We start from the raw sequence: 26,344 nt of genomic DNA on the forward strand, positions 1-26,344 counted from the left end.
GGCGGTGTTACATTATATAGATTACAGCGAGAGAAAAGGTATAGGCGCACGGCCGCCTCCCTAATGACGGGTCCTTAAACCTAAGGACCCAAAGAATAAAGTCGGGAACGATGCTTCAAAGAGTTTCACGGGGGGAGTTCAGCTCATTACGAAAGACATGAGCATTCGTAGGTACTGGCAACTTTCAGAGGATGGAGAGGGCGGCGGTTAGGCCAAATGTTGATGTCGAGGCTAACAAGCGTGGGAGTGTCCCAGATGTGGTTGATGGAGCGAAGAGTCGGTAGTCCCAAAAGGGACCAAACCTGTGTCGCACAAGGACAAAGGATGGCGAGGTGTGTAGCGTCTTCTCTGGTTTGCGCACACCGGCGGAAGATGAGTCTAAGGAGATGGTTTTGTGTAGCAAGTTGGCCCTCATGTCCAGCCTGTCGCGCCGAAGAAGCCAGCTGAAGATGTTGACCTTGATGGGGGGCCTTGGAGCTCTAGATGTGCTCGGCATTGAGATCCATCCCGTGGTTAGAGGAGAGCAGCAATAATATTCAATTACTAGTCATCAACACGTGCTCTTGCACGGGCTAGTAATTTTTGACAAATTAATATTGTATAGAGAAAATTTATATAAATATTGTTTTGTTTGAATCTTGTAGAAAGAAAAGTATTTTCATTGTGTATAACGTTTTATGTTTCTCTACTTCCTATTATGACCAGCACATCGTGGATCATCTTCTATTTTTGAAATTTTGTTTTAAGCACTGTGCCACAACAAAAAGCAGTGACGCCATTATATATATTTAACGGCTCCTGACTTTTGTAATTACTAAATACATTCAAAATGTGTTTTCTATTTAACTGGTTACTACTTGCACAATTACTGGTTGCGTCTAGATAGTACCTATGATTGAGATATTCCTCGAAACATAGGTGAGCTTCCGCCATTCTCAGAGGAGTTAATTTATGTCGATCATTCTAAGAATGCTCTGAGCTGCATGCCTCGTTATGAGACATGGCTCAGTTCAGGTTTACCATTTACTTTTAAAATGTTCGGGAAATCACTGAACTTTTTACTTTTGGATGCCTTCTTTGTCTTTCCAATAATTCCCTTTTTTGGTATTTTTGGTCAAATCTTTTTTTCACTTGGACAGCAATGCTCTAGATGACATCCTTGTATATTAAAACTTCAGCATTAACATTAGAAGTTCTTTTTATTTTTATCTGGCCTGTAAATTTCTAGAAGTTCCCATTCTCTATTGTAAAATTTCCCATAAACTATTGGATGCCCACTTATATGATTTTGAAAGTTTGTTTGTACATATTGGGAATTGATCCTTGATCCCGACTCATTCGTCACGAAAAGTAATAACAATGCTTTTCTTTGCTACTAACAAATTATATATTTTTTACTTAATTAAGCGCTCACCATTGTTGTGCGATTAAACTTAATCTACATGACCTCACTTTTTTGATTTTTTTAATGTATTTTAGGATATTTTTATGCACTTGCACAGTTTAGTAATTTTTATTTTCTTAAATATATTTCAGGATTTTTATTACATGTATTTGCCATATAAATTTATAACTTTCCTGATACTGGGTATTTTAATATTTTATGAGCACACTGTGCATGCCGTTACATATTCATGAGTATATATGTAGCATGACAACACAATGAGTCGACGTTGTCCTTGCCAGGGGCATCGCTCCATTCTTGTTCAATCGACCTAGCGCCGCTTCACGGGGCCTCGAGGAATTGGTCTAGCTCACCACCGTAGTTGACCTCTTGGCCTCCTCTGACACTCGGCGCACCCTGGGGCTGCTCGAGTGCATATGTCGGAGGTGGAACTCCATGACTAAGGTCCGTTGTGTTCTGGAGCTTGGCCGGGAGTGTTGGCTACTGCTGAACGAACTTCAGTTTTAACAATGTGTGCGAGTACTAGATATACAGAGGGATCGCTACGCTGGTAGTTCCACTCCGGATTCTTGCCTGAACGATGTGAAGCCAGCGTGGGGAATGTAACTGCTATAACGTAGCAGTAGTGAGCTTGAAGCCTGCCTAGCATGCCACGAAAAAACCTATCGATACAGCGATGAACTTTGATTGTACTCCTGCCAATATTTAATAAACTCTTTTTCCCCCAGAAAGAAAATTCAGTTATATGGTATCACAAACTTCTGCGATCGATTGTAAAGAAATGCACCATGTGTCTTTTACTGATTCATGGATGAATTTGCATGTTTTTTCAAACAACCGGTGTTATGCCGGGAATCGCCAAAGGTCACTTTGACATAGGAACATGTACTACTTTACCAAATAAAGACATCAAATCGCAAAAAATAGTACAGACTCATGAACCAACCTGACACCGCGTGGATGGGCATATGCATACATACCACACCATATAAAAAGTGAGGTAGTAGCCTAGAGAGATGAAACGGGGAAGAGGTGAAGGATGTGAAGCTAAAAGCAATAGGGAATAGGAGACGTTGGGAAAGAGGGTACATGCGCTCGAGGAAGAATTAGATGATGTTGCAAGACAACTAGTACTTCATTGGAACTTGGAACAACTTATCAGTGCTTGAATTGTAGATTGATGATACAGGTTAGTTGCAAGTAGAGGGAGAGCAAACAACACATAGTAGCATGTGAACACAATGATTCCATACATACACATCTGAGTCATCCATTTAGTAGCCAAGGTTGTCCTTGCCGAAGGCATCGCTCCATTCTTGCACAATCGGTCTAGCGCCACTTCACAGGAAATTAATGAGATGGCCAAGCTCACCGCCATAGTTGAGCTCTCGTCCTCCCCTGACGCTCACCCTTGGGTTGCTCCAGCACATTCTTCAGAGGTGGAACTCCATGATTAAGTTTGACCACTTCATTAGGCTACACTACGAGCTAGCAACCGGGAGCTCACTTCCCGCATCGTGCTCCTCTCAGCCATGCCTTATAACTGGCAGTGCACTATCTTGTGTTTCTCCTCTCTAATTCATTCAGTTGAATCCCTCTAGCACAAGATCTGTCGTGTTTTATCGAGTATCATTTACTTCGATGCAATTACTTACAACACACATTTTTTAACATGAGAATCTTCTTTGGAATATTACAAGAGATCACACTGGAATGTTATTACTACATATGAATTAGGATTTTTGGGGGTGTAAATTTCGGACTCATGTACTATTTTCATGTATGTGGTTTTTCCTCATGGCCATCGCTTATATGGCAATTTTGTGCTACCTCACTCATGAGAGCCTCAAAATCTCGATTACATATTAATAGCATTGCTTTGCTGGGAAACAAAACATCACTACCTATCATATGGAATTTGGTATGCTTATCAAATGTTAGCAATCTAGAGAGTTATAGTTAAGTTCTTTGTGTGCAATTTTGAGGTAGTATCAGTTGAATAGTACAATCAATAGATTTGCATATATGGAGGGATGGTTCTTTTCTTTTTGTTCTTTTTCTTATGATCGGCAAGATCTATTGTTGTTTTAAACAAGTTATATTAGATTTGCACTTTTTGTTGAATTGCCTACCCATTCAAATGTTTCAAATGTACTAGAGTCATTTAATTTGGCAGGTCGGTACATTTGTATAAACTAAACTTGCACAGCGTTAAATCAACACTCTTTAATTGGCATTTGAATTCACTCTTGTCCTAATCCAATGGTTTATCACTGTAAGATATTGCAAAATTTGGCAAGTTGGGCTTCTTGGAAGGTCTCAAAATAGTTTGACAACCTAATTTTGATGTTGGGGTAACTTTCAACAATGTATTTTCTCTTTTACTCATGTGCATTCGTGTTTAATGTATAGCTTGATGTTCATCTCTGTATTATCTCAGCATACCAATATGCTCATATTGTTGTTGGCTTTTGGATGAAAAGTTTTAAGCCTCTAACTTAATGTGACAAGTTGTGGGGAATTCTCTATCGTGTATTTCTCTAAGAGAATATTTTCCACCTATGCTCTCACACTTCCAACACAAATGTCAACCTGAACAACATAGAATTTTGAATTTTTCATTGGCTACATGCAAATATATCTTACAAAAATTGTTAGAATAAGACCGAGGCGCACCGTCGATCTACCAAGGACCAAGCAATCACACAAGCATGACATCGAGATTTGTTAACGAGGTTCATCATCATGGCTACATCCCCAGGGCATGACTATGGACGCTCCTTCCCATGACACCGCTACAATACCGCACCCCGGCCACCTGGGCGCCGGCCCATATGCCGCCGGCACCCCCGCGTGTCTGTGCTATTATGTTGGCATAGCTTACATCGTGTATCTACCCCCTCTATATATGAGAGGCCTAGGGTACAAGTGTCCTATTAGGACACAACTCCTATCATGTCTACACACAGTCCAAAACCAAGTCCAACTGTAACCTACCTTGTACAATAATATCCGACACAACTCTAATATAACAAACTCCACCTTGGGAAATATTCTCCACCACCTTGGATTCATCCATGCGTTGAACCTCCATGTAAATTGGACTTGAGGTACGCCATGAGCACCGCTGCTACTCCCAGACTCCATGTGACTCCACCTGCAACTGTAGTCCCTTCTTGTCTTCTTCACAGTCAACACTTGAGCAAGTTTAAGTTCCTCATTACTCTATTTTGTGCTTCCAACTTCCAAAGTATCCGTCCAACGCCATCACACACCAACCACTATCTGCGTGAAAAATGAACAACCCAAAGGCGTACTACTCACACAACAAGAAACACCATGACCGCACATGTGGCCCTCCCAATGCACCACAACCGCAACCCTCGACACTTACACACCACAACGGAGCTTCACACAAGAATACTGACAACGATAACAATGAAGCACTCTCCATCATGAAATCATGGGCACCTTCCAGATAATGCCGCCCTTCTTGCTTTTGTTTCTCTTTGCTTTCTCCCTATTGGGTTTCTTCTTGAGGAGGCATCCACTTGTGTTGCCAGATCCAGACTGATCAGCCGCCCATTTATCAAGAAAGTTGTAGAACTCATTGTACTTCTTGATGGAGCAAGCTAGTTGATCGTGGACACGGGCGAGAGGAAGAAGAAGACATGGGAAAAAATACTCCTTAAAACGACCCTTAAAACGGGCGAGGGGAAGTATAAGCAAATATTCGGTTTTACATTTTAAGTTTGAGGGGTCTATTTGCCCGCAGCTCAAAACGACCCTTAAAACGCGTTTTTGGCGATCTGAAAACCACGTTTACAGTTCCGCGGTTTAAGGGGTCTTGCTAGAGATGCTCTCACATATCGTAGCCCCTAGGGCAAGAAAGTAACTTATTTTTCTTTCTTTTAATAGCCACAATAATATTCAATCAAATTATATGATGGTACACAAAACACCTATTAGAGAATTATGCACATGGTTTTACTTCTATGTCAGTTGGTTGATTGTAGCTCAAGACAAGAATCATGATAAGAAATCCAAATGATTATGGAGGAGCATTCATAGTGTTCACATAGTTACTGGAGAAGGTGATATTGGAAATTTAAATCGGCTGGAGAAACAATGAATTGTGCTTGGGGATACTTCCGGAGAATAAGTGATAATATTTCTCTAGAAGTTTCTAATCTACATAATACTACCACGGGTGTACAATGCATTTTCGAAACATTTTCAAATGAGAAAAAAGGCATTTAGTTGTCGGCGTGTTTGAGTACTTTATATGCTAGTAATGCCAATGTTGTATGTATTTGGGATCTTTCATGCTTTTTTGGAAAATGTCAAAAAGGAGAGAGAGAGAGAGAGAGAGAGAGAGAGAGAGAGAGGAGGGGTGGAGTTCTAACTACTGACTTACTAGTCTTGCTTGTTTTTTTGATAGCTAAAAACACATGTTATTAACATCTCTAACATATTGTTTTGATGGAAAACAACACGAACGCGTATAAACAAATTAATATGAATGTGTATTATGTGAGTTCACGCCCCTGCAGCTTGATAGCCCGGGTTGGCCGCCCCACTGCCTGACCCTATGGTCGAGCAAGCATGTCATTGTCATCCTCACCATCGCATGCTCAATGCATGTGCCCATCCCAAGTTAGCATGCCATGATGACTAGTTGCAATATGGTGAAACTTGGACCAAAGTGATCAAAATTACCTTGCATTAAGGGCTCCAATTTAAGCATTGATGAATTAAAAGAGTAAGTAATTGTATCTACCAAACAAAGGACCTCGGTTTATTTTACCCGGTAAAGTTTAAGACAAATTGATTATACTCTTTCTGATAGTCGGATAGATCATTTGTCATGTTGTCTGTGCAATCACATTGTTAGTTTATTTTTAGAGGCATGACGGTGTGCTTCACATTTTTATGATAAAATGTATAGTTCTGCAATATACTCTTGTTTTGTTTGTCAACTAACTAGATAATACTCATGTCACCTATTTGCCGCAAAAGTAGCCTAATGTTCAACCCCAAAAATGTAACCATTTATGATAACAAAGGCAAATAAATGCGAAAGTGAATATTGTTTGCCATCTCTTCACCTTTTTCTTTACTTTTCACATATTTTCATTTCATCTTTAGGGGATGAGTTTTGCAGAAGTTTGCTGATACTATTGCACTCTAATTTGAGCTTTTAACGTATATACTTCATCCGACCATTTCAAGGCTGCAGTTTTGGGCACCAAGCACGGTTTATAAAAATGCATATTTAGTTGTTCATTTTATGATATGATACAAAAATTAGAAGAAGAAAATGTATATCATGAAAAATTAACACGTACTTCATCTATTTTAAAATGTTTTCCTAAACTTGAGCAAGTTTGACTTAGGACAGACCTAGGATTTTAAATATTTTGAAACAAAGGAAGTATATAATACCCCAATTATATACTTCAAAGTTTGGACACTTTATGGAAAACATTTAGGCCTGCTCGTGCTGTATTAACTAATCAGAAAAGGCCGAAGACCTTTCTACCCCTCTTTGTGAACTCCTGCTCAGCCCGTGCCCCCCGCCCGGCCCAGACCCGAGCCCAGGCGGGAACCGGCGGCGGCGACGGCGACATCGGCAGTCCGGCGTCGCATCGAGCCTCAACTCACCCCCTCTCCCAGATCCGGTCGCCGCGCGCCCGAAGAATCCACCCCCTCCTCGACGGACGCCCGGCGAGATGCCGCGCGACCGCGACGAGCCGGCGGCCGTGCGCGTCTACACGGTCTGCGACGAATCCAAGTAACCGCCGTCTTCCCACCCCCTCAACCCTATCCAACTCCTCCTCCGCGTCACCGCCGCTAACCCCTCCCCCCGTCGTTTCCCGAACCCGATTCGGCCGCAGGTACCTCGTCGTCCGGAACGTGCCGGCCCTCGGATGCGGCGACGAGCTCGGCTCCCTGTTCTCGGCGTACGGCCCCCTGGAAGAGTGAGCCGGCAGCAGCGACCTGAATCCACTTCTTCTTCTTCTCCCTGCTAATGTTCAGTGCTCACCATTTTTCTTTCCGTGCCTGTGTGTGTGCGTGTTTGTTTGGGTTCAGGTGCAAGCCCATGGACGCCGAGGACTGCGAGGAGTACACCGACGTCTACTTCATCAAGTTCGCACAGGTCAGCAACGCGAGGTGACCAATGCACGCATATATCTACCTCATTCGAGTCTAGGATTTTTCGCTCCCTCTGTGGTAAAGAGAGTTGGTGATCGATTTGTGGACATGGTTTGCCGCGGTAGCCTCGCGTTTGTCGGGCATGGTTTAGATGCTCTTTTTAAGAACCATAAGGTTCGTTTGGTCCGGTCGATAAGATTCTCTTCTGTTTTCTGTCATTATGTATCTGATTCGGCGGTCACATCTCTGAATATGTAACTGAAGGATGTGTGTAGCTTGCTGATCTACTGGACAATCGGTGTTCGGTGCTTCTGTATTTGAGGGGGAAATATTTGAGGCTTTTTATTCAGCACAATTAATGGAAGTGAGTGAGGAAGGATGACTTGGGTAGGCTTTCCAGATGTGAAATTCAGTGATGTCATATACTGTAATGTCAGTATGTGCGCTTTACTTGGGACTAGCAAGTTGCGAGTGAAAGAAAGGATTGGATTATTTCCTGGACCTTCTTTGAGGGCATGGTTTAGTTCAGGTCCTGTGGTCCAGTCTTTGGCACCTGGGAAACAGATCTGGAGCCAGTAGTTGCCCCAACTACCCTTCTTTCAAGTTTTAAAGTGTGGTAATGGATCTGTTATGTTGCAGGTTTGCAAAGAGGAAGTTGGACGAGTCTGTATTTCTTGGCAACCGGCTGCAGGTGTCATATGCACCTCAGTTTGAAAGTCTTCTGGATACCAAGGAGAAACTAGAAGTCAGGAGAAATGAAGTCCTCAGACGAATAAGATGTATGGTTTCATTTTTTTTTAATTGTATCTGCATTGTAGAATGTATTATTGGGATGGCAGAATGCAACCATAATTGCTAGTGCATGTTCCTAGGTACTTGACTAGTTGGATTTAGATATTTCTTGCATTTTTCAGCACCTGCTGGAAGCAGACCTGAAGGAATATCTCAGTATTCACCGGGTCAGGGATCATCTAGTGGGAATCCACACCATCATATGAACTCCAGCAAGAGGTTAATATTTACATTCTTCATTTTGTTTTGTGCTGTAAAACTGATAATCAAAAGTTGGTCATAATTTACTCATCCGATGAAATCATGTTGCCACTTCAGAATTGATATTGGTAGCATGATTGACTCCGATCACTGATCTTATGGATACTTGTGTTATGGTTCACGCAGCTAAATATGGATGACCAGAGAAAATTAAGAACTAAAAGGGGCAAACTAGTTAAGAGGTTTTATCAGATCCTACAGGCATTTAGTTCTTATGTCAAGTTTTTGTGTTTGGACTTTGTAAGTCATCTGGTTGCCGGCAATTTTGCCAGGTCGATGATCTAATGGAATAGCTTGCTGTTTGAGGCCAGGCATGCCCTGAGCTTCTGTGCATCAATGTGGATATTCCGACTTGGCAGAACATTCCAAGATTCTGTGTCTTTCTGTTAGGAAATATATTCGACCATGATACAATCATATGCGATCTTATTATTTCAAAGGTTTTTCGTATGCAGAGCTGCACTACCTACCTAAAAGCCTAGAACAATACAACCAGACTGTTTTCCAAGAAAAAGACGAGCACCATGGTGACTTCTCCTCTAAAGTTTCATCTTATCATCTTCAGGGAATACACAAAGGCAATGCCCGCTACTCATATCGAAGATGATCGTTTCAGCCATGTGCCCTCTAATAAGGTATGCAGTATTAGTAAAACAATGTTTTTGTTAAAAACTAAGGGAAATTAAGTAGTTGTTCACTGAGAAAAATTGGGACATTTAGTAAGAACAGATCACATGCTAAAGGCAACTTTATTTGCAGAAAATCTGGGAAGAAACTTCAATCAGTTAAGCTGCACTTTTACCAAAAAGACAACATTAGTGCACTAGCTCATATGCAAAGTACCCGAGCAGGGCAAAATCTCTACTGCCTCATTCACGTTAGTGCAGGAGACATAAATCTTTAGGAGTTTCCAACGAAACCCTTTTTTCCTTATCATGGCTTATGTTTTTTCGTTCCGTTAATAAAATGCCTTGTGATGCTATTTAATTGTAGGACTATTTCCCGTCCAAGTCGATGAATGCGACCGTGAACCTAGTCAGACAGAAGCTTGATAAGGTAAGAGTATCTGCGCCATCTATCACTTTGGGTGCAACAGCCACATGGATGACCTAAAAGTTGCCCTTTCAAAATACCAGATACAGTCCGGCGGTGAAACTTCTGATGCTGCTGCCGCCGCATCCAAGAAACCAAGGGTCGACAACCGAAGGCGTATTTGAATCAACGGGTGATGCAGAACGTGCGTTAGGCGTTTCGTATTGCTTTGTTTGCCCTATGTTTCGTGCGCTTGCCCGCTCATCATTTGCAGCAGGCTGTCACTTAGTGATGTTATGTAGTAGCATGTTCCAGAGGAATGAATGGTGAGTGATACTGTCAGGCCCAGCAGCTGTTTATATGCTCACTCCTTTGTGTCTATATATAATCTCTGTCTTGCTCGTGACACGGTTATGTTTCCAATTTTCGCGAATTTCTACGGGGGCGTCCCGGCGGATCCTTGCGATCTCCGGCTGTTTGGAGTAACATTTGTCTGAACTCTGGAGTGAAAATTGCTGCCCTTTTCAGCGACCATATTGGTTGACAAACTGCAAACAAAAAGTCAGAGGTGAGGAGTAGGGTAGCTGTATTCCAAGCGTTTGATGGTTATGTGTGTTACACACACCACCTTTTTCATTACGGTCAACTCAACACCGTGTGTTCCGAATCCGAAGGCTTTCGGCGCCGTATGAAGAAAATATGTTTGCTCATCTCCAAAAACAGATTGCTACCTACATGTAATTTTTTTTTATTTTATTCTTGCTGGTGTAGAAATGTGTCTGTAAGTAAGCCATGCTCTCTTCTAGAAGCGATGTGGTGGTAGTAGCAGCTTAATTATGCTGATGTGGATGCTGGCGGTAGCCAGACAGCTCTAGCTATAGGCATGTGTGCTGCTAACACACCGTACTCCAGCATGTGTCTTTTGGTTGGGCGGTTGGTGGTGCCTGTGGTTGCAATTTAAAACGGAGTCCTCTCTTAGGAACTTCAGAAGGGAAAAAAAATAACAACAATACCACCAGGCTGTTTTCAATCTCACTTTCTGATAAAGATATGACCAGGCTGCTTTCAATTTCTTTTTGGAAAAAAAGAAAAAAATCCTAGTTATGCCGCACAATTTTTTCGATTTTTTTTGGTCCGCAAAAAGTGTTGTTGTTTTTTTAACACCAACCCCCTCCCCTACTATGCCATTTCATATACTGGGGGAAAATGCGTAAATCTTTTCATACAATGGGGGTATGTCAATGTAGGACTCACTAATATCCAAACATGTTGTGCCTAATTGTTTTCCTTTAACTTGCAGACTCATGGTGTGCATATTTTTGAGACTCATGTTGTACATACATTAGAACATGTGCAATATAAGTACTATTAGAAGTGTGTGCAATGACGTTCTCAATCTTTGTAAGACGTCTTCTTTCCTACAAAATTCCTATTCCTACAATAATCCTATCCTATGAACCAAAAGAAGCATAATAAAAGGAGGAGAGTATATGAGATGTATAAATGGGCATCTCTGGTGGGGCCACCAATGTCCGTGTGCAGCCGGAACAGAAGTAGTCCCGATGGGAACCGGAGCAATCCAGCCGTGTGCAGCTGCCAAAACAGAGGAAAAATCCATGGCAGGGAGCAGCAAGAGTGAATGAGGTGGAAAACAAAACAAAAGCAAGCTCGGGGCAGGGAGAGAAAAAAGGAGGAGGAAATGGAAACTGGTGGCGCGGTGGGATGACGCGACGTCGGCTGTCCTCCTCCTGAGCCAGCCAGCCCATCCCGCGCCGGGGCGGACCCTAGATCCGCGCCCCCAGCCGCGAGATCTCGCGCCGATCGCCGCTGGGCGGGAGGGGCGCGGAGGAGATGGCCGACGACCTCACCGACGCCGACTTCTTCGACAGGCTCGTGGACGACGACGACGAGGCCGGCCCCGCGCCCGCGGCCGGTCCCGCCGTGGTGGGGGCCTCGGAGGCGGAGCTGGCCCGGGGCGTCTCCGGCCTCGGCGAGCCCGGGCCGTCGGCGGGGGCGTTGGGGCAGGTCGCGGCGCCGCGCCCTGTGGCCGGGGCGGCTGCGGAGGGCGGGTCGCCGGGCTCGGGGAGGGGCGCCGCCGTCCACACCACGGTCAAGCAGGTGCAGTGGGCCGCCTTCGGGGCCGACCCCTTCGGCGATCTGGCGGCGGGTGCGGCCCAGGAGGAGGCCTTCCTCGGCACCGCGTCCCCGGACCAGGCCTCGGCGCTCTCCTCCGCTGTCGGTGGGGCGGCGGATCACGGCTTCTTCGGCGGGAGCCAGGGCTTGGCCCAGGAGCAGGGCTGTGTCGGGCCAAGCTCGGACCAGAGCACCGCCGCGCAGCAGCTCGGCGGCAGCACCGGTGCTGCTGTGGACCCCATGGATCCCAGGTACCTGGAGAGCATTTACCCCGGGTGGAAGTTCGACGAGGCGACGCAGCAGTGGTACCAGGTTGATACTGCCCAGACGGCCGGCGAGAATGCGCAGCAGCTGCAGCAGCACTTTGGTGCTTCTTACTTGCTGAATTCAGCGCAGGCCGGGCTGGAGACCATCGCGGAGGAGAGCGCCGCCGCGGGGGGTGCATTGGGCTGGGGACAGGGGCCTGTTTCGGAGTACCCGGCCAACATGCTGTTCTACGCCGAGTACCCAGGGTGGTACTTTGACACCGACAAGCAGGAGTGGCTATCGCTCGAGGCGTACCAGCAGGCCATCATGCAGGTCGGCGCAGCCAGTCCTGTTCAGGTTGGTGCAAACCATGGTGTTGTTGCGCCTTCTGGTGTGATAAATTACAATGTCAACCAAGCAGAGGTTCCTGCTGTCAACAGTCAGGTGGCCCAACATAACTACGGCCAGCCGGATGCATTTGCTAACAGTATTCAACCTGAAAGTGCCATGAATAGCTTGGCAGGTAGTTTCTATGGTGCTGATCAGCATGCGCATGCCGAATCCATCAGCCCCTCCACAAATCATCAGGTTCCCTTTAACACAGCTGAAACTTCCACAAGTCATTATGGTAACCTTCAGAATGACTACAACACGATTGGTAGCCAACAAGCCGGTTACAATGGGTTCGAACCTTCAACGGTTTACCAGACCAGTCCAAAGGTGCTCCAGTCATCCACCGGTAACCAGGGCAGTTATAAGGCATTTGAACCTACCGCTGCTCACCACATTGGTGAGAACAAGGGTTCTATGCCTTCTACTGGTTTCCAGCCTGGTTACAAGGGATTCACTCCTTCCACAGTCCACCAGGCTGGTTACAGGGGATCTGGTACTTCTACGGGCTACCATACGAAGACATTTGAGCCTTCCTCGGGTCACCAGGCTGGCTACATGGGATCCCAACCTTCTACAGGTCAACATGCTGGTTACATGGGATCCCAACCTTCTACAGATCACCAGTCTAGTTACATGGGATTTGGAACTTCTACAAACCAGAGTTATGGTGATGCCAATGGTTTTGTCAATACACAAGGCTTTGTTCCAACGGGGAGTATGTACAACAGCCAGAAACAAGCTCATGCAAACACCCAAGCACACTTGTCTAACAGCTATCTCGGTACTGAGAACTCCATGAACTTCTCTCAGCAACAATTTAGTGGTACAAATGCTTCACACATGCAATTTGGTTACTCTCCACACGAAGAAATGTCATCAGCTGGACGCCCACCTCATGCTCTGGTTGCTTTTGGGTTTGGAGGAAAGCTTATAGTTATGAAAGAAACAAGCTCAATGGCCACAAACTTTAACAGTGGAAATCAGGTATGCTTATATCTTCCATGCAATATATTTTGACAACCAAGAGAAATCATAAATTTTATGTGAAGTAACTAAAGGTATTATATTTGGCAAATTAAGGGGATTTCTAGTGGAACGGTGTCTGTTCTTAATTTATCAGAGGTTGTTGCCGATAAAGTTGATGCTTCGAGGATCACTGATGGCAGTGCACTTAGTTACTTCCATGTTCTATGCCGTCAACCTGTTCCTGGTCCTCTTGTTGGTGGAAGTGCTGCATCAAAGGATGTAAATAAATGGCTCGATGAGATGATTACATGGTATGCATCTTCCACCAATGAATACCAGAAAGGTGATCCTCGCAAGTTGCTTATTTCATTGCTGAAGATACTATGTCAGCACTATGGGAAACTACGTGCACCTTTTGGGTCTGATCCATCACAAGAGGTACTTTCTTTCTTTCTTCCTTTCATGCTTTACTCTGTTGCAGTTATAGTTCTACTGTTACTTCTGTTACCATTCTATTGTGCGCCTGTTCCCCTTTACTATATTTTTATTCATTTGGAATTTTCATCGGAAGGAGGATCCCCATAATGCATGTTCTACTTAATCAACCCTTGTGTTGTGATAATGCCACATAGTGCAAGAAAACTAATATGATTGGTAGGATTAACATTTCTGAATGTTTATGCTAGATGCAGCAGACTTGCTTTTTTTATAATTCTGTTTGGTATTATTGCCCGGCCATATCCTAGGTTGTGATTTTACATTTTCCACTCCGTTGGACTCTACCTACTGGCTACTGCTATGGCTACTGGTTCCAACCTGTTTCATGGTCCTTATTTAGGTTACAACTAAAATGGTTCCTTTCAAGATTAAGGCCATTATTGAGTTAATTTTCATCAAGTAGCATCTCAAATTATAGATTGGTATTATTGGTCTAGAATTAGGTGAATGTCTAACTCGTCTTAGCAATATATCAGCTGGAACCTAGCAAAACTTTATTGTTGAGTAACATGAAGGATAATTTGACTATTTCTGTAACCTTTACACATCTGATTCTTGTTTAAATTCCTGGTAATAGGATACAGACGGTCCAGAGATGGCAGTAACCAAGCTCTTTTCATCTTGCAAGAGAAGTAGCAATCATATGGGAGATTTTGGGTCGAATGTTCCTTTCATGCAAAACATCCCCTCTGAAAGTCAGATGCAGGTACTTGTTGTATCCTGTGTCATGCCATATTTAACCAAATATCCCCCAGTTGAGGCAACTACTCTGCTTGTAGGCTGTTGCGCAAGAGGTACAAGCTCTTCTAGTATCTGGCAGAAGAAAAGAGGCTCTTTTGTATGCTCAGGAAGGTCAACTGTGGGGGCCTGCAGTCATACTTGCTTTACAACTTGGCGATAATGTTAGTTTAACTTGGTTTAGCTTCTTTCTTTCGTTTCTAACAGTTTGCTTGATTTAGCTGTCTGGTTTCCAGCTCCCTAAATTAGTTTTTTTTTTCTCCTTCATTTGATTGGTGGTGCAGTTCTACGTTGATACTGTGAAGAAAATGGCTCAGTGCCACTTTATTTCTGGGTCACCTTTGCGAACATTGTGCCTTCTCATTGCTGGTCAGCCTGCAGATGTTTTTAATGTAGAGAACAACAGCAACATCAACTATGATACACTAGGTGCATCCCAACAACCTATGCAGGTAATTACTTTGTTATGATTTCTTCACTTGCGAGATGCATTGTTATTTTCAACAGTTAATGATTATTATATAGGCACTGTGTTTCTCATGTTGTTATGTAAGATAATATATTCCCCCTGTTCAGATATTTTCTCATCATAAGATCTGTTTCAGAATTTTTATCCATTGAGGAAATCAAGAGTATAATTATTGCAATAGCTTGACTCTGATCCCACATTAATGCTGTGAAAGAGACTAAGTAGTTGTAGTAAGCCATTCTGTTGGTGTATGTATGGCTATTTGTCATATTGTTTTCTTAGAGCTGGTGCTTCTTATTTATTGGTTACTGCACTGAGATGGAAGCGTGATATTATTGATTACTAGTGTCACGGGTTCTAAATATTGCTTAGAAAAATGATTGCCCTTTTACTATCATCGCATGTATCAGTTAAAACTTCTGAATTTCTGCTTAACTTGAGACTGACTTCATAACTTCGTGTTTCCGTGGGACAGCCTAATCCTAATGGTATGTTGGATGACTGGGAAGAGAATTTGGCTATTATAACTGCAAACAGGACAAAAGGTGATGACCTAGTTATTACCCATCTTGGAGATTGCCTTTGGAAAGAGAAAAATGAGGTTTGTATGATACATATTCGGAGATATATGTGTTCCTTCCTTTTTGTGATCAAGTACCTTATGGAGCCACTTGATACAGGTTGCAGCTGCTCATTCATGCTACTTAGTCGCTGAACTAAACATTGACCCATACTCTGAAAGTGCTCGGTTATGTCTCATTGGCGCAGACCATTTGAAATGTCCTCGAACATTTGCCAGCCCTGAAGCCATTCAGGTCTGTTACAACTTCCTTGTTACCTGCAAAAAAATTCAAGCTCAGTGCAAGTTTACTTCAAAACTTTCTTGTATTGTATATTGAAGAAGAGGCCTTAATCCACAGTGTGTTCTAAACAATCATTATGTGGATACACATGCATGATCTTGCGTAGCCTATTACTTGCTTTTTTTGGCCATTCACTACTCTGGACTAATATATTTGAAATGCAACTACAGAGGACAGAGGTTTATGAATATACAAAGGTGCTTGGTAATTCCCAGTATATCCTGCTACCCTTCCAGCCATATAAGCTAATATATGCGTACATGCTTGCGGAAGTGGGAAGGCTCGCTGATTCCTTGAGGTAGGTTATTGCCTTGTTTTGCATGATTAGACAATGACTTGGGTGTTTTCCCTAGAATCTGTTCTTGCACAGTATGACCGAATTAAATCACCTCTTCAAGGTACTGCCAAGCTTCTATGAAGGTGCTGAAAGCTTCCGGCCGTGCTCCAGAACTGGAAGCATGGAAACAATTATTTTCCTCCCTGGAGGACAGGATACGCACTCACCAGCAGGTACAACCTTACATAATTATAATATTTGCGTATGCTGTTCCTAGATTCCAAATCATGTTCTGCAATGTAGCTGAGGTATGCCCCTCCTTCGTTAATCACTAACCCACTTCCTTTACCTTTTTTAGGGTGGGTATGGAACGAATTTAGCCCCTGCGAAACTAGTTGGAAAGTTATTTACCTCGCTTGATAAATCTATATCCCGCATGATGGGCACACCATCCGCAACACTGCCACCAGTGCCACAGGGCTCTGTTGGTGATAAGGAAACCTATTCAGCACCTGCAGCTGCAAAATTTGTAAATAGCCAATCATTAATGACGATGTCATCATTAACCGCATCCCCTTCAGTGCATTCTATTACTGAAATGGCAGAGAATAGTGGTGGCGCTGGCAGGAAGATTGCACACAACAGAAGTGTTTCTGAACCAGACTTCGGCAAAACACCAAACCAGGTATATATATATTTTTTATAGAGGAAGAGAGATGTAGCAGCTTTTTTATCAATGGATGTTCTGCAAGGAAGATCTTTTGATTCTCCCTTCTCACTTCGTATTGAATAAATCTATCAGGGTGCACGATCGGATAATACACAGAGCAGTGCATCAGGTTCAAGATTTGGTTGGATCAGCTCCACACTGCAAAAGACAATGGGATTTGTTTCAAAATCCCGCCAGGTGAGTTATGAAATTGCAGTATCTCCACCATTGTTCAGTTTGTCTTATCTGCATAGTAATGCTGATGCTAAAATCCTGTTGTTCCAAAGGCAAAATTAGGGCAACAGAACAAGTTTTACTATGATGAAAAGCTGAAGCGATGGGTAGAGGAAGGTGCTGAGATTCCTGCCGAGGAGCCTCCTCTCGCTCCACCTCCAACAAAATCCTCCTCATACCAGAATGGCATGCCAGACTATAACTTAAATGGCCCTAGTAGTGGAATGCATACTCCTAATGGAGTGACAGAACGAAGATCTCCAAAACATTCAGATCATGGTTTGGGGATGCCGCCAATTCCACCCAGCCAGAACCAGTTTTCTGCTCGTGGACGAATGGGTGTCCGGTCCAGGTATTTCAGTAGTGATGACATTTGCTTTCAGTTCATTTTCTCTAATTTTTCTGTCAACAAGATAAAACTTTAGTATTTTGTTCATTTTAGATATGTGGACACATTCAATAAGGCTGGTGCAACTGGAGCAGCCCAGTCTTATAACAGGCCAGCTGCTCCGTCTGTGACACCACCTACCGGTGCTAGGTTCTTTGTGCCCACGGCGACTGCTGTCGCTGCAGAGCAGATGCCTAGCCAATCAGTGGAGACACGTGGTGAAACCTTCCAACGGGATGAGCGCTCATCCTCACCGCCAGCGGAAACATCATTTTCATCACCCCCACCAGCAGCACAATTTTCATCACCAATGTCATCTACCATTCAGCGGTACCCGAGCATGGACAACATTGCTACACCGAACCAGGCACCCTGGATGTCCCCGGGAAGTAACAGCAGCTCATTCGCATCAAGATCACGAGCAGCATCATGGAGTGGAACATATTCTGACCAATTCAGTTCCACGGCAGGGGCTAGGTCACCTGACGGACCGACTGTGCCCTCGCCACAAATGCCTGGCAGACCCCCCTCACACAGTCGTTCCAACAGCAACTCGTCCGTGCAGTTTACCGGCTTGACGGAGGATCTTCACGAGGTTGAGCTATGACAGGTGAGGTGACGGCTCAGCATGACTGCCGTGTCAGCCATGATTCAGCCCACACAACCTTGGTTAACCATGGCTCTTCCAGCAAACCCCAACTAAGTTAAAAAGGTGAAAGGAGCTGTTCACAGCGAATCAAGTGATGATTGCCAGGACAGAGAAGGACAGACATCCCCTCCAATTTTGAATGAAACCTTGGGGGAAACCGCACCGAAACCAAGGTGCGCCAGGCGTGTACTACATAAGTACAGTCTTGGTTTTTTGAGTATTTCGTAGCCATATGTTGGTTGTTATTATGTTTACTAGAGCGCAGGAGAACAGAGCCAGGCATCCTTTTTTCGTTGCGTGCGAGGAAAAGCAACATCTGGATGCCATTGTACAGTTAATCCGCCTCTTCCCCGATTCATTGTTCGAAGGCACAAACCAGTTCACCCCCTCATTCTTTTTTTGGTTTTGATGATGAGAATAGAAGATAGAGATAATCTGTCTGTTATTCTAGTGTAAGAAAGGAAAGCCCGACCACGTCGTATTGTTATACTTGTCTGTACTTGTTACCACATACCATGGTATATTGTACTAGTGTATTATTCTTTAGAGATGATTCGATTCTTTTGCCTCGGTTAAACGCATAAAAGAGCTCATTGCCCCCTTGTGAGTTGATAGCTGTATGTATTCAGCATGTTGTTTTTGTTGATCTTGGTTGGTGTGGTCTGATATAATTTCGTGTATGCGCTCTTTGTTGCTTGTGACCCAAATTTGAAAACTATGGTGTGGGGTTTGTGATACCCTGAATTATACCAACGGAAGACCTTATGATTCACCGACTTATGTGTCGGGGACTCCTTATGATTCACCGACTTATGTTCGATGCCCGGACTTGTTGCTAATGAATTATGCAAGTGGGATGAGACGTGTTCGAGGAGGAGGATGGGGAACCAGATCCTCTAACATTAAGAAGGAAAGTTAGAGAAGCTACAATCCTCTAACTTTCCTTCTTGCAATCCATATGATTAAGGGTAAAATAATTTAAATTAATATGTAAATTATAAATTTAATGTTTACATTCATAATCATTACATACAAACAATTTGATGGTGAAATAAAATCAATTATAGATTATTTATATCTACAGTAAATATCAATAGTAAATAATCCGCTAAACATCTCTAACATTCCTTCTTCATTTTACACTATGATTACACTGTAGCACCGTGACTTTGCTTCTCTAAGTTAGAGGATCCGCCTCCGGAGGATGGGTGGTGGATTGTTGGGAGTTATCCCACTCACTGTGTGCTCGTATTTACACACGGGTATGTCCTAAGGATACCAATGCGACATCTTTCGACTTGTGAAGTTATGCTTGAAGCTTCAGGTGATCAAGGGCAACAGCACACACACACACACAAAAGTCCAAATGATACTTTTTGGTTTGCTCCATATATGCCAATGTCTACTTCGTGTATTTGAAAAATACCACTATAACTTAGAAAAGTAATTTGATTCAAAAAATGCCACCATGGCTGTGGCATACGTCGAAGTATCCAACTGTTGACGACTGCATTTTTCTTAAATTATCTCAGTAGTGGCTTTTTTTTAGTATACACGCATTTTTCACTAGCATATAATATGTTTATTTTTTGTATATAATTGTAAACTAGATGAGTGTTTTTTATCTATATAAATGAATGTTTTACTCGGATCTGTTTGTAGTTCGTCTACATCCGTGTGTCTTTAGGTTGGATCCTTGCGATCTACGCTACTCTTCAACGGCGGCAGCTGTTGTTTTGGTGCGTTGGTCCTGTGGTGTCTTAGCACGACGATTTACCGACTGTCTACCAGTCTTGCCTGGCTCCGTCGAGGGAGGGTGGTGACGGCGGTGTGCCTTAGACTCGCTTCAGTGCTTGTAGTCGTCATTACGTGGTCTGCAGATCTGCATGTACTTTTTATTATTTCTAGTGTTCGTTATACTGCCATGATTGAAGATAAATAGACCGAAAGTTTTCAAAAATAATAATAATATTTTACTATATACTATATTGTGACGACCGATCGACGAAGATCGTCGCCACAAAGAAGGGGATCGGAGTGGGGATGAGGAAGAACCGAGAGGAGGTGAGGTAGGAGAAGGAGATGAGAATAATTTAGACGTTTTCCTTTTCTGCCGTGCCGTGCCCAACAGAGGACAGGTCTATTAGTACAGACACACACACCATCAGACTTGGCCACAGACGGCCCAAGTCGGAACCCGTGGGCTCAGCCCAACACACTCATAGCTTCTCCTTCTCCTTGCTAGTCCACCGCTACACGGTAGCAGGTGTGACAATTTTCCTCCCTTGAGCGGGAGCGTCCTGTTCCCAGCATGGAGCTGTGGGATAGCGATGACGGAGTACGGTGTGATCTTCCCATGTCGCCGAGTCTGGGGAGAGTGAGGACCACTGCACACGAATCTGCACGACGGAGGTGTTACCTTTCTTGACCATGCGGCGATCCAAGATCAGCTCCGGTTGTAGTGGTGCAGCCGTCAGGTCGGACGGACGAGGCAATTCCGAGAAGACTGGAGAGTAGTCTGGTGTGAATGGCTTCAACTGCGATACATGGAAGACCGGATGAATGCGGCTGTCAGATGGAAGCTGCAGTTTATAAGCCATGGAACCAATCCGTTGCTCGACGGTGAATGGACCAAAGAATTTGAATGCTAGCTTGGGGCAGGGACGATTTGCAACAGTAGATTGAGCATAAGGTTGTAATTTTAGCAGAACTTGTCCCCCCACCTCAAAGGAGCGATCTGTTCTGTGACGATCAGCCTTTTGCTTGTATCTGTTCTGTGCCCGAGCCAGCTGGTCACGCAGACCATCATTATGTTTTGCCCAGTCCAAATCAACATTGGTATCATCTGGCAGCTTGATGGCAAGAGTGGGCAAGCCTCCCAAATTGGGCTCCTGACCATAGAGCGCCTTGAAAGGTGAAGTGTTCAGAGAGGAGTGGTGGGTGGTGTTGTACCAGAACTCGGCAGTAGGTAACCATTGCCGCCACTTCTTGGGCTGGTCATGCACCGCGCATCGAAGATACATCTCGAGGCATTGATTGACTCGTTCGCTCTGGCCATCCGTATGAGGGTGATATGCTGTGGAATAACTGAGTTTGGTACCCGCCGCTTCGAGGAGAGAACGCCACATCGCGCTGGTGAACACCCGGTCACGATCCGATACAATCGAGTGAGGTACTCCATGCAATTTGATGATGTTGTCCCAAAAAGCTCGAGCTACTGTTGCTGCTGTGAAGGGATGACAAAGGGGAACGAAGTGGGCATATTTGGTGAAGCGATCGACCACCACCATGATCACCTCGTAGCCTTCGAACACCGGTAGGCCTTTGACAAAATCCATAGTGAGGTCCCGCCACGGTTCTGTTGGAATTGGCAGTGGCTGGAGTAATCCCGGTGTCTTCAAGTGTTCATGCTTGGCTTGTTGGCAGATAGGGCACTGACGAACAAAATCTTCCACTGCTGGTTTCAGACCATGCCAAGCAAACAGCTTCTTGACGCGCTGGTATGTTGCTGTCACACCGGAGTGGCCCCCAATTGCACTTGCATGGAATGCGCTGATTAATTTGGTCTGGAGGGATGTATTGGCGCCGATCCAAATCTTGTCCTGAAGGCGAATGATGCCTTGACGAAGTTCATAACCTTCTGCATCTGGGCTACACAGAGCGAGTCGTTGCAGCAAATCCTGGCTGTCCGTGTCAGTTTCATAAGAATTGCTGACCTCCTGAAGCCATTGGGGTTGGCAGACTGAGAGAGCATCTAGGGAGAGCATGTGTCCAACGCGGGACAGTGCATCAGCCGCGCCATTGTCCGCGCACTACGGTACTTGAATGAGAATTGGAGACCCACCATCTTGGACATAGCCTTGCGCTGTAACTCTGTGTCGAGTTGTTGATTGCCGAGGTGACAGAGACTCTTGTGGTCCGTGACAATGACGAACGGGTTGCGCTGGAGATAGGCTCGCCACTTGTCCATGGCCATGATCACTGCAAGGAACTCCTTCTCGTAGATTGACAGACGCTGGTTGCGCATGCCCAACGCCTTGCTGAGGTAGGCGATCGGGTGACCGTCCTGTACAAGGACCGCGCCCACCCCTGTGTCGCATGCGTCCGTCTCAATATAGAAAGGGCGGGTGAAATCAGGCAATGCCAGCACGGGTGTGCTCGCCATGGCTTCTTTGAGAAGATCAAATGTTGTTTGGGCTTACACTGACCATGCGAATCCTTTCTTGGTGAGGAGCTGAGTCAGGGGCTTGGCAATAATCCCATAGCGCGGCACGAACTTGCGATAATAGCCTGTAAGGCCAAAAAAACCGCGCAATTCTGTGGCATTTGTTGGTGTCGGCCACGCGCGCATGGCACTGGTCTTGCTCGCATCCGTGGCCACACCCTCCCTAGAGATCACATGGCCCAGGTACTCAACTCGGGGTTGTGCGAATGAGCATTTGGACAGCTTGGCGTATAACTGATGCTCACGGAGGATGGAGAAGACCGTGCGTAGATGAGCTTCATGCTCCTGCAAGGTAGCACTGAAGACAAGAATGTCATCAAGAAAAGTGATTACAAACTTACGATTTGGCCCGGCGAACACCGAGTTTATCACACATTGAAATGTAGGCGGGCCATTGGTGACGCCGAAGGGCATGACGCGGAACTCGAAATGGCCGTGATGTGTCTTGAAGGTTGTCTTTTCCTCATCGCCCGCACGCATGCGAATCTGATGGTACCCCGCTCGCAAGTCAATTTTGGAGAAGAAAGCAGCGCCCGAGAGTTCATCCAACAGTTCATCAATGACGGGGAGAGGAAACTTGTTCTTAATCGTGACGGTATTGAGGCGTCTGTAGTCAACACAAAAACGCCAGGTTCCATCCTTCTTCTTGACCAGCAAGACAGGGGAAGCAAAAGGGCTCATACTGTGGGTAATGATGCCCGTGCGAAGCATTTCTTCCACTTGACGCTCTATCTCGTCTTTCTGTAACGGAGAGTACTGATAGGGTCGACAATTGACCGGTGTTGCACCAGGTTCGAGATTGATCGCGTGATCATACTGCCGGTGTGGAGGGAGTTGTGTTGGTTCTTCAAAGATGTCACTGAACTCTGTCAGAATACGCTGAATGGTAGGTGGAATTGGCTGGTTAGAGTCTGAATTTGGCGGTGTCAACTGAATCTCCAGCAAGGCCGCCCCCCAAATCTCATTGGCGTCATGCATTTGCCACAAAGTAGATGCATCTAGAGCAGTCAGTGCTGGCTGCCCATCTGATCGCACTCCTTTCAGGTGCACTGTTTTGCCTTCGCGCTCAAATTGCATAGTTTTCAATTGCCAATCACACTGCATTGGACTGTGGCGTGCTAACCAATCCACACCCAGTACTGCATCATAGACCCCTAAGTCAAGCACACGCATAGCTGTAGTGAACTGATGCTCTTGTATACACCACTGCAGTTGGGGCACCATGGTCGTGCAATGTAATCTCTGGCCATTGGCTACACGCACTGATATCGGGGATATTGTGCTGGTTGCTGCACCGATTCTGAAGGAAATATGCCCTAGAGGCAATAATAAAGTTATTATTTATTTCCTTATAATCATGATAAATGTTTATTATTCATGCTAGAATTGTATTAACCGGAAACATAATACATGTGTGAATACATAGACAAACAAAGTGTCACTAGTATGCCTCTACTAGACTAGCTCGTTAATCAAAGATGGTTATGTTTCTGACCATGAACAATGAGTTGTTATTTGATTAACGAGGTCACATCATTAGTTGAATGATCTGATTGACATGACCCATTCCATTAGCTTAGCACCCGATTGTTTAGTATGTTGCTACTGCTTTCTTCATGACTTATACATGTTCCTATGACTATGAGATTATGCAACTCCCGTTTGCCGGAGGAACACTTTGGGTGCTACCAAATGTCACAACGTAACTGGGTGATTATAAAGGAGCATTACAGGTGTCTCCAAAGGTAGATGTTGGGTTGGCGTATTTCGAGATTAGGATTTGTCACTCCGATTGTCGGAGAGGTATCTCTGGGCCCTCTCGGTAATACACATCACATAAGCCTTGCAAGCATTACAACTAATATGGTAGTTGTGAGATGATGTATTACAGAACGAGTAAAGAGACTTGCCAATAACGAGATTGAACTAGGTATTGGATACCGACGATCGAATCTTGGGCAAGTAACATACCGATGACGAAGGGAACAACGTATGTTGTTATGCGGTCTGACCGATAAAGATCTTCGTAGAATATGTAGGAGCCAATATGGGCATCCAGGTCTCGCTATTGGTTATTGACCGGAGACATGTCTCGGTCATGTCTACATTGTTCTCGAACCCGTAGGGTCCGCACGCTTAAGGTTACGATGACAGTTATATTATGAGTTTATGCATTTTGATGTACCGAAGGTTGTTCGGAGTCCCGAATATGATCATGGACATGAAGAGGAGTCTCAAAATGGTCGAGACATAAAGATTGATATATTGGAAGCCTATGTTTGGATATCGGATGTGTTCCGGGTGAAATCGGGATTTTACCGGAATACCGGGAGGGTTACCGGAACCCCCCGGGAGCTATATGGGCCATAGTGGGCCTTGGTGGAAAAGAGAAGGGGCTGCCCTAGATGGGCTGTGCGCCTCCCCCTTCCCCTAGTCCTATTAGGACTAGGAGAGGTGGCCGGCCCCCTCCTCCTCTTTTCCCCCTCCGCGAATCCTATTCCGACTAGGATTGGGGGGGGAATCCTACTCCTAGAGGGAGTAGGACTCTCCTGCGCCCTCCTCCTTGGCCGGCCAGCCTCCCCCCTCTACTCCTTTATATACGGAGGCAGAGGGCACCTCTAGACACACAAGTTGATCCACGTGATATATTCCTTAGCCGTGTGCGGTGCCCCCTGCCACCATATTCCTCGATAATACTGTAGTGGAGTTTAGGCGAAGCCCTGCTGCCGTAGTACATCAAGATCGTCACCACGCCGTTGTGCTGACGGAACTCTTCCCCGACACTTTGCTGGATCGGAGTCCGGGGATCGTCATCGAGCTGAACGTGTTCTCAAACTCGGAGGTGCCGTAATTTTGGTGCTTGATCGGTTGGATCGTGAAGACGTACGACTACTTCCTCTACGTCGTGTCATCGCTTCCGCAGTCGGTCTGCGTTGGGTACGTAGACAACACTCTCCCCTCTCGTTGCTATGCATCACATGATCTTGCGTGTGCGTAGGAAATTTTTTGAAATTACTACGAAACCCATCAGTGGCATCCGAGCCTAGGTTATTTATGTTGATGTTATATGCACGAGTAGAACACAAGTGAGTTGTGGGCGATATAAGTCATACTGCCTACCAGCATGTCATACTTTGGTTCGGCGGTATTGTTGGACGAGACGACCCGGACCAACCTTACGCGTACGCTTACGCGAGACCGGTTCCCTCGACGTGTTTGCACATAGATGGCTTGCGGGCGACTGTCTCTCCAACTTTAGTTGAACCAAGTATGGCTATGCCCGGTCCTTGCGAAGGTTAAAACGGAGTCTATTTGACAAACTATCGTTGTGGTTTTGATGCGTAGGTGAGATTGGTTCTTACTTAAGCCCGTAGCAGCCACGTAAAACTTGCAACAACAAAGTAGAGGACGTCTAACTTGTTTTTGCAGGGCATGTTGTGATGTGATATGGTCAAGACATGATGCTGAATTTTATTGTATGAGATGATCATGTTTTGTAACCGAGTTATCGGCAACTGGCAGGAGCCATATGGTTGTCGCTTTATTGTATGCAATGCAATCGCGATGTAATGCTTTACTTTATTACTAAGCGGTAGTGATAGTCGTGGAAGCATAAGATTGGCGAGACGACAACGATGCTACGATGGAGATCAAGGTGTCGCGCCGGTGACGATGGTGATCATGATGGTGCTTCGGAGATGGAGATCACAAGCACAAGATGATGATGGCCATATCATATCACTTAAATTGATTGCATGTGATGTTTATCTTTTTATGCATCTTATCTTGCTTTGATTGACGGTAGCATTATAAGATGATCTCTCACTAAATTATCAAGAAGTGTTCTCCCTGAGTATGCACCGTTGCCAAAGTTCGCCGTGCCCAGACACCATGTGATGATCGGGTGTGA

The 26,344-nt window shown here is 44.9% G+C and overlaps 2 protein-coding genes across 3 annotated transcripts; both read left to right on the forward strand.

Moving 5' to 3' along the window:
- Positions 1 to 7,001: 7,001 nt before the first annotated feature.
- Positions 7,002 to 10,048, forward strand: LOC125514828 (uncharacterized). 2 transcript variants are annotated; one of them, XR_015608098.1, is made up of 8 exons: positions 7,002 to 7,199; positions 7,303 to 7,386; positions 7,499 to 7,579; positions 8,201 to 8,340; positions 8,476 to 8,572; positions 9,180 to 9,249; positions 9,374 to 9,491; positions 9,608 to 9,658. XR_015608098.1 is itself a non-coding variant. In XM_087527852.1 (8 exons), the coding sequence occupies exons 1-8, from the start codon at positions 7,138 to 7,140 to the stop codon at positions 9,829 to 9,831; spliced, it is 678 nt and encodes a 225-aa protein (XP_087383978.1). In that variant the 5' UTR covers positions 7,002 to 7,137; the 3' UTR covers positions 9,832 to 10,048. The 2 variants fall into 2 exon arrangements, 1 of the variants encoding a protein (XP_087383978.1); XM_087527852.1 differs by lacking the exon at positions 9,374 to 9,491 and adding an exon at positions 9,751 to 10,048 and having other exon boundaries at positions 9,608 to 9,670.
- A 1,154-nt stretch (positions 10,049 to 11,202) lies between these two features.
- On the forward strand, positions 11,203 to 18,855 carry LOC125516358 (protein transport protein SEC16B homolog). The gene is made up of 13 exons (XM_087527851.1): positions 11,203 to 13,402; positions 13,499 to 13,822; positions 14,460 to 14,588; positions 14,662 to 14,784; positions 14,905 to 15,072; positions 15,565 to 15,690; positions 15,770 to 15,904; positions 16,123 to 16,250; positions 16,351 to 16,462; positions 16,588 to 16,914; positions 17,032 to 17,136; positions 17,226 to 17,524; positions 17,615 to 18,855. The coding sequence occupies exons 1-13, from the start codon at positions 11,498 to 11,500 to the stop codon at positions 18,165 to 18,167; spliced, it is 4,434 nt and encodes a 1,477-aa protein (XP_087383977.1). The 5' UTR covers positions 11,203 to 11,497; the 3' UTR covers positions 18,168 to 18,855.
- Positions 18,856 to 26,344: the final 7,489 nt, after the last annotated feature.

This window comes from Triticum urartu, chromosome 6A (assembly GCF_056163025.1).
Source record: "Triticum urartu cultivar PI428250 chromosome 6A, HENAU_Tu73, whole genome shotgun sequence".
Classification (NCBI taxonomy): Eukaryota; Viridiplantae; Streptophyta; class Magnoliopsida; order Poales; family Poaceae; genus Triticum; species Triticum urartu.

What these genes read in the sequence shown, in the direction of transcription:
- LOC125514828 (XM_087527852.1), top strand. Translation starts at nt 7,138, where the DNA reads ATGCCGCGCGACCGCGACGAGCCGGCGGCCGTGCGCGTCTACACGGTC. An exon ending in GCCATGTGCCCTCTAATAAG is followed by an intron (nt 9,250 to 9,607) that starts GTATGCAGTATT and finishes ATTTAATTGTAG; the next exon opens with GACTATTTCCCGTCCAAGTC. An exon ending in TCAGACAGAAGCTTGATAAG is followed by an intron (nt 9,671 to 9,750) that starts GTAAGAGTATCT and finishes TCAAAATACCAG; the next exon opens with ATACAGTCCGGCGGTGAAAC.
- LOC125516358 (XM_087527851.1), top strand. Translation starts at nt 11,498, where the DNA reads ATGGCCGACGACCTCACCGACGCCGACTTCTTCGACAGGCTCGTGGAC. An exon ending in CATCCCAACAACCTATGCAG is followed by an intron (nt 15,073 to 15,564) that starts GTAATTACTTTG and finishes TCCGTGGGACAG; the next exon opens with CCTAATCCTAATGGTATGTT. An exon ending in CCAGCCCTGAAGCCATTCAG is followed by an intron (nt 15,905 to 16,122) that starts GTCTGTTACAAC and finishes ATGCAACTACAG; the next exon opens with AGGACAGAGGTTTATGAATA.